This window comes from Habropoda laboriosa, unplaced genomic scaffold (genome assembly GCF_001263275.1).
Source record: "Habropoda laboriosa isolate 0110345459 unplaced genomic scaffold, ASM126327v1 scaffold156, whole genome shotgun sequence".
Classification (NCBI taxonomy): domain Eukaryota; kingdom Metazoa; phylum Arthropoda; class Insecta; order Hymenoptera; family Apidae; genus Habropoda; species Habropoda laboriosa.
This window is the reverse complement of record NW_017100300.1, coordinates 778,913-787,200: the sequence shown is the minus strand read 5'-3', so window position 1 is coordinate 787,200 and position 8,288 is coordinate 778,913. Positions and strand designations below refer to the sequence as shown.

Sequence of the window (8,288 nt, the reverse complement as noted above, 5' to 3'; positions counted from 1 at the left end):
ATGCGCCCCTCGTGTTGCTCCGCTGCTCCCTCTCGACAGGCCCGCCTGGATCGACCGGTCGATCCTGCAATTTTATAGCAATTTTCCTCATTTGCCGCGATTACATTATTATAAAGGCCGGGGCCTACCTACCGGTGAATCCACGACGGCCTGCACACGCCAATGGCATGTCTCTCTCTCTTCCTTTCTTTCTCTCGTGGATGTGCGCAACTTGCTCCTTGTAACCGCGGTGATTATTCATGGAAGTAAATTCTGTCCTGATGTTTCTTGGTGAGGGAGAGCCTTATGGGGATGAAGAGGTGAACGAGGGTATTTAAACGTGTCACTTGGAGAAATTTGGCTTTTTTAATGAATTATCTTTAGATTCAACCTGGTTAGATACAGAGAGCTAATTAAAATTTTGAAGATAACTTTCCAAAATTTGAAATTTCTGAAATTTCGCACCAAGTTTTTCCAGCATTATGTATGTCATATTAACAAACATATCTTGCCCCCATACAAGACGTTCTTTTCCAAAGAACTTGTAATATAAATTAAAAAATTTCTTCGAAACACCCATGAAAATGCAATTCTTCCAATTCTCTCGAACCTTCTCCATAGAAATGGAAAGACGTGTAAGAAGAAAAATCCCGTCGATTGTAAGAAAGCAGGCATCGAGCTCATTACACAGTCGACTTGCAGCAGAACTTGCAACAATCGGCGTACAAATGAAATTTGCAAGTAATCGACGTGTACAAGCCTTCGAACGTCACTTTCCCCGCGGACTGATGATCGTTGTAAAAGGGTCGAGGATCGGTAGCAAGAAACCTCTCTACCGGAATCAAGACGCCAAACCGATATTCCTTTCCCCGTAGCTTTTTCCTCCCACGAGAAAGATCCGGGTTCTCTACGATTCCCAGTTCTGGCGGTTGGATTTATTTGAGCGAGATCGTCGCCGCGATATCGGGGCGGTTCCTCTCGAAAAGCCGCGACAAAACCTGGTCGCAATTTGGCACGGTGTGCCAAAGCAGCACTGGCATCGACGGTAATGAAGATTGAAACGTTCCTCGGTCCCCGGGGTCTCCTCGATCCAACCTAAGACGAGACGAGACACGATCGAGCCGAGCAAAGCGGAATGCAGCGAACGCGCGATCAAGAAGATTCCATAAATATCTGTGCTCGGAGAGCACAGCACTCTGAGGGCCAGACAGAGAGAAGAAACTGTACGAGAGGAAAGAGAAGGATTACCAATGAGGGAAGAGGCATGGTAGCCCGCGGTGCTGCGCTTCGTGCATTTAACATTTTCGAGCCAATCGCGTATTAGCATAATTACGTTTTGCAGGGGCCCGGTGTGCGCGGAAGGGAGGGCCAGTTCCTATCTCTCTCTTTCGTCTCTTCGTTTTCGTTGCGGTCGTCTCTTTCTATCTCTTCTACATCGTCCGGTACTCTCTGCGCCTCTTCTTCGCTCAACCTCCGTTTCTCTTTCCACGTCGATCCTCTTCTCAGCGAGTTCTGTGTAACCATCTTCGTCCGGCTGTCGCGTTTTCCTCTCTCGTTCGCTCTCCGACGACGATACACGGCCTCTCCGTTGGACCTGTGCACACACACGGTGTATACACGCCATCGCCGGTTAGAGAGCGGTAAATTTCTTATGGGGTATTATGGCGCTCGGTGCATACCAACCGGGATTCATACCGGCGCAACACGCGGAGGACAAACCCCGCCGAACCCCGCGCTACACAGCCCGGCCCACGGGAACTGGTTCTAACTTATACCTAGTCCGCTAGGGACATCCGCGTGCCTCTTCCTTCCTCCCCGTTGCTCGTGTTTTCGACGACGTGTACCGATGGGCGGGACATCCGGGTTCCCTCGCTCCACTATGCAACTCTTTCTGCTCGTTTCGATCGCTTCGAGAGGAATTTCTCAACCTTCCGACGATACTGTTGCAGTCTCTCGTGACGAGGTTAATTAGTACGCTAATTAGAGTGTTTTTCAGTACTGGTACTATTGTGCGTTGCAAGTTGCGCTTCAGAATTTGTTACTTTTTATCACTCGAATCTTTTATCTATTTTTGTGGTTAATATATGTGGTTGTATAACACGTGATAATAAGTTCAATAGCAATATATTTTGTAACAATAATTTCGTAACAACTATAATCACACGTAAAAAGGAATAATGATAATCTGATCAACGGTCTCTAATTATATCTCGCAATAAATTCTCACTCACTCGCTGATATCAATAACAACGCGGTTCTACTGTTTTACTCCCTGTTTCTCTCTATGATCCGCTCGTTTTCCAAATCTCGAGACGATTCGACAAACACACCACATTCACGCCATCACTCACAACGTATTATTAAACCAATTCCACAATGTTAACTTAATGATTTAGGAAATATTAGCAGCAGATTAGGTATTGAATCTAGAGAGCAACTCTGCAAAATTTGAAGATTTTTCGGGAGAATCTTTTCAACAAATTTCCCCTGTCCTTAACCCTTTCGCTACGATTTTAGTGCGTAACGTGGGTGACTGACGGTCAATTTTCACCAAAGTCTTCAAAATTTCCTATTTCGGCCGCATCGTTTTAAAATTCGGTTTATTAAAGTAAGACGAAAGTGCGTGAAGGATAAAATTAAGGTACAATTGCGCCAAAAGGCTCCGAAACATATACCCCGAGCAAATTTATAAACGCCTACAGGCGCCGGTACTAACGAAAGGGTTAATTTCACGAAGCACTCATAAATCCTGTCACGTCGAACAAGAACGTGTTGAACAGTCGTGGCAACAAGACGAAAAAGCTCTTGTACCGAATTAGTGCAATCATCCTGTAAACACAAACGACAAGTAAAGTAGTCGTCATACCTATCGTCCGTCTCTTTAGAAGATGATATTCGTGACGATGAAATCGAAAGGAGAGTGTGGCCCCTCTATGACGTGATCGACAGCCGGTGGAAGGATCGGTACGAGTCGTTTGTAGGCACACACCCGGTATATGGGTATCCTGTGCGTGCTGTAAGGGGTGGTCAGGTTGTGAATCGGGCCACGGGAGAGGAACCGAGACAGACACCCCGAAACCTTCATTACCTTCGGCTTCAAAGGAGCCCATTGTGCCGTAAATGGGGTTCGCTCTGTTTCTCTCTCTCTCTCTCTCTCTCTCAATCTTTCTTTCATTCCTTTTTTTCCCCTTTCTTTCCTTTCCTTTTCCTTTACTCTCGCGCTGTGTTCCTGCGCGTACCCTGGATCCGTTCCATTCTTCGTGCCGCTTGCCTTTCCGAGAGGGCCGTCAACAGAAAAGGGGGTAAGAGAGGATGGCGGAAGGAGCAAAAGAGGAGGAGGAGGATGGGGAGACACTTGCTCGTTCGTTCCTTCGTTTACGTAAATTCTCGAGTAATTTCGGCGACCGAATGAAAGGAGTGAGGGAGAGTGAGAGAGGAGGAGGGGAATAACGTCGCGGTGGTATAATGTCGCCTCGTGCGGAACCTCCCCTCGCGCGATCGAGGGGGAGGAGAAAGGAGGTTGAGGAGGGGCAGAGGGGACAACGGGCCGTTTAAGAAGTCTTTGAATCGAGAACTCGTTTCGAACGAAGGGCCTGCGGCTGCTCTCTGTTCCACAGACGACACGCTTCTTCTCCCCGTGGTTGTCGTCCTCGCGAACTGGTTGAACTCTCTCTCTTCTCTCTTCTTCTGCCTCTCAGCAACGGGGAATTCGACCGGGCGTAAACACACGGGTGGAGGAATTTCTTTTTTTCTTTCTATTTTTTCGTGGAGTAATGGGGTAGACTTTGTTGAATATTATACGTGGAAGGAGTGAAAATGAAGAGAAAATTTTGCCTTTGATACCCTTGAAATTTCATATTTTATAACTAATGTCGCGCTGAAATATTGAAATAAGTGCAAACTGTGCGGTGGGTAAATGAGTGCAGTTTAACTAGACTATTCAGCAAAGGGTTAAGGAAGTATCTGTGTAGCTGTGGAAAACGGAGAATTTGGCCATAAATTTGAAGATAGAAAGGGACGTGAAGAAATACGATGTAAATAGAACGTTCGTCTTCTATTTCTGCAACATCTTCGTTGCACAATTGGATACCTACGTGTTCACCACCGACAATGATAAATTCACCTGCTTAATTACAATTTCGCAACTCTACCCGTGTGGTCACGATACCCAGGAACGTCGCTCGGTCGAGGAAGGGTGAAATCTTGCAGTGAAATTTCCGCAGTGCGCGAGCTACGGAGCCACCACCCCCGTGTCCGCGTGGAGCTTGTTAAATCGGCCATAAAATGGGAATAATCTCGAGTTACAGGCGACAGCGTCGTCGCGGCTGGGTATCGCGCGCGGCCATCGAGAGAGCCAGCTTCTTCTTCTTCTTCTGCCGGCTTGTAGAGCCACCTTCCGGTAATGGCGTTGCCTCCGGTGTCGCATGTACCTTACGGGGGAACACGAGAAGCGTTCGCGGGGACGCGATGAAAACGATACTATACCCTCGCGCTGGCGCGCGCTCTCTCTCTTTCTCCCTTTTTCCATGGCTTTTATTTCGGTCCGTAGAGGGCCTGGAGAAAATTTACGCTCGCGGTGATACTCGCGAACCGCGCGCGGAAATTAAATACGCCGCACTTCGTCGGATAATTCATCGTCGATAGAAGAAGAAGAAAAAGGAGAAGAGGAGAAGGAGAGCTTTCTCTCTGGTGGAGAATCAAGAGGAAACGGCGAGCCTTTGAGACACTCGATATTTTCCGTGCCCTTCTTCTTCCTCCTTCGTAGATTGTATGCGTACGTTCGTATCAGAAAATCCGAGAAGCTGGTCCCCGCTTGGATGAATTAGATACCAAAGAAGTGCTACGCCACCTAGCGTATCCTTGGCTCTAGGACAGGGGGATACTGTGTCAACCGTGCGGCCGTGCGAACGGTGAAAGGATATGATATATGCGAAAGTGTGCAGATACAATTTGTACACTTGTTGCCGGTTAACCTCTTAACTGATTAGGCAATACTTGGAACACGATTTATTTATCTATCGAGGGATTGTTCGTTTTTAACTGCACATTCGTATTTGCAAGAACGAAAAGAAAGTAATTGGTTATAATTCTCGCTCGTTTTTAATTGTAAACTGGAGAGATTCGATTTCTGTTTGAAAAGGGAAGTACAGTTAAGAGGTTCAAGATGTAGCGATTTTTGAAAATTAATAGAAAATGTAACTGCAAGAGATTGAATTTAAAAGTCTCTCGAAAGATGCCTAAGATCCTCCAGTTCCACTTGAAGAATCCATACTGTCCGATCACCTGTCAAAGACACTGAAACAAACACTCTGCTGATCTCGAAAAGTTGCAAACCTGAAGAGGACCGTAACGATACTCTACTATAGAAGTGAAGAACCGAGAGCATGTCGTCAAGACTCCTTTGGATCCTGTGTCAGCAGGGCCGGGATGATCGTCTGCGGTGTAGGATGACGCGATTCAAAGGGCCGATAGATTGCAAAAACTCGCGTCCGCGGTGCATCGTATCATGTTCTAGATCATGAGCCGAATACTGGAGAAGAGGTTTTTGGGGAACGCATCGGTGTCGGTGTCGAGGGTTACGCGTTCTCTCTCTCTCTCCCTCTCTTGTCAACACCGATATGAACTGTCCTCTAGGTGTTTTCCTCGAACCGGAAGTCGAATAGTCACGCGGTGCCGCGATATTCGAGTTTCACGCGAGAGAACAGTTCGAAAAACGGATTTTTGCGTGTGTACGAACGGTAAAAAATGGCTCGATATCCGTGTTCCCGCGTATCCACTCACATGAACGACACACCGTAGCGACGGTATCGGGGTGAACGCTTGTGTAGGTGAACGCTTCTCAGCAAGAGCGGACTCCTTTCGGCGATCCAGCCCGTGGAGGAGAGAGAAAAAGAAAGAGAGAAGGAAAGATGGGCCCCCGTTTCTTTTCTTCGGTGAGCATTGTCGGCCGGTTCGACTCGACTCCCGGCGGATCAAATTCTAACCAGTCCGGCATTATAGCCGCTGTCCTTCGAGCTTCTCCTCCGCCCCCTCTCGCCGCCCTTTTGGTCCCCGCGTTAAAGAGAGTCTAGTCATCTCGAGGAGGCATTGTGTTACCGCGTGGCACGGTTGGTACTTCGGAGAAAATTCTGGTGAACACTCTGCAAGAAGATGTGTATGAGAATCTAAGGTAGAAAGAGCGAGAGAGAGAGAGAGAAAGAGAGAGATTGGTGACCCTGTGTGGTGTATGGTCTTTGTCGGTTGTCCATGGACGCGATTTTCCCATGGAGAACACCGAGCATGGTATATGGGAGAGTACTATAAAAAGAAGAGAGAGAAGTATCGTGAGATATCGCACATGTTATAGCAACACGTCGAACAGTAACGCGTCGGAGGTTCAACAGCGTGTACAGTACTGCACGATCTCTGTAAAGAGGAGCACAAGTCCCATGGATCGCGTCCGATCAACCGTCCTCTCGCATACGCTTAACGCATGATAAACGCGTGCATTGTCTACGGTGGTCGGTGTCGGCCACGGCCTTCCACCATTGGACGGTGCCGCCTACGGCAAAGATGGCCGTCTTCTCTATTACATATAAATGCCTAATAAGAAGAACGTCGTATAAGTATCTGCTAGGTGGATAGGTTTGCCGGGAGGCAGCTAGCTAGGCTAGCCTAGAGAAGAAAAGAGAGAAGCCTAGGAAGAAAGCGCGTGTACGCGCTTGCAACGAGAGAAGACACACCGCTTCGTAATGTGCCTGACCACTCTCTTTCTCTCTTTCCTTCTCTTCGTTCTCCTCCTCCTCCTCCTCCGCCTTCTCCTCTCGTCGATTTACATATAACAAGATAAGCGTTTTTATTTGCTTTTGCTTATATAATACATTTTTTCTAAACCGAATCGAGCGACCAGGCCGAAGCGAGTGAGTCGAGGGTCCAGGGTAAAGGGGGGGACGAAGGCAGGGTCAGGGGGGGAAGAACGGGAGGAGGATGAACCGTGAGGAGGACGCTGGAGGACCGGGTATCCTATAGGCCTGTCAGACCTCATTTGCATACATAACATTCTGGTCGACTGGACACCGGTCAGACCTCCTCGCTCCTTCTCGCTCTGGCTCCCTATCGAGGATGCGGCACGGCTCGTCGAACCGCTTCTACACGGCCTCGAGATGCAACGAGCTCTTCTCACCGGCCTTCTCCATCTTTGTGTATCGATACCAACGCTCGTATCGGCCTCGCCATCCCGCGCGGCCCTTTTGGTACACCGTGGTGGCTCCGAGGTGAAAATACCGGGTGAACGTTTTGCCTGGGGACCACGGGATATACCGTCGAGTTAAATCGCGCTTGAATATCGTAGTTGAAAGCAAAAGTCTTCTTCGAAATATCTCCGAAACTTGTTTTTCATCTTCACGTGCTATTTGTAAGAATATTTGAAGAATGTTAAAGGAAATGAAAATTAACGTAGACGTTGTTTTTCTCTGATCAACAGGTTCACGAACTGTGCGACAACTTCTGCCACCGGTACATCAGCTGCTTAAAGGGCAAGATGCCGATCGACCTAGTAATCGACGACAGGGAGAGCTCGAAACCGCCAGAGATTGGCAACGGTCTAGACGGTGGCGGTCCAAGGAGCACAGCGGACAGCACCAGCCACACGGACGGAGCCAGCACGCCGGACGTCGTGAGTACCTCACCATCGTCAACGTCTTACTATCCGCACGACGCGATCACCCCCCACCACCACCACCACCACCACCATCACCATCACCACCAGAGCCAGAATAATAATAACAATAATAATAATCACGCCGGTATCGGCAGTATCGCCACTACCACCCCCTTGCAACTGAGCCAAAACCAAAGCCAAAACCACCACCCTGCGCCGCAGTCGAACACCACCACTACTACTGCTATTACCCCAAGTAGCGCCGCCACAACTCCCAACTCCCTAAAGCGTACGCACCAACAGATGATGATGGCAGCCGCGGCGGCATCCGCGATGGCCACCTCGCCGCACGCAGCCGCATCCGCGCCCCCTGCGCACGCGCACGCCGCCCTCGCCGCCTACCACAGCATCAGCTCGGCCGTTTATCCGTGCTCGTAATAGACGACGCGACTTCCGTGCCGATACCGCGAGACCTTTTCTCTCTCTCTCTCTCTATCTATTTATCTCTCTCTCTCTCTCTCTCTCTCTCTCTCTTCTTATATCCCCACCTACCACACCCCCTTGTTACGTCTTTCTCCATTACCGTTACTTCTTACTTGTCGTTCGATCCTTTTTCCAATTTTCTCACGCCTGTCTACGGCGGTTGTTTCTTCTTCTTCTTCGTCGTCGT

The 8,288-nt window shown here is 48.7% G+C and overlaps 1 protein-coding gene across 1 annotated transcript in view; it reads left to right on the top strand.

The window, feature by feature from the left end:
• The window catches only part of LOC108573951 (homeobox protein homothorax), a 506,295-nt gene that overhangs the window by 64,220 nt on the left and 433,787 nt on the right, over nucleotides 1-8,288 (top strand). The window contains exon 7 of the mRNA XM_017936443.1: nucleotides 7,442-7,633. Coding sequence (XP_017791932.1) covers nucleotides 7,442-7,633 — 192 coding nt within the window. The remainder of the gene's footprint in view (nucleotides 1-7,441; nucleotides 7,634-8,288) is intronic.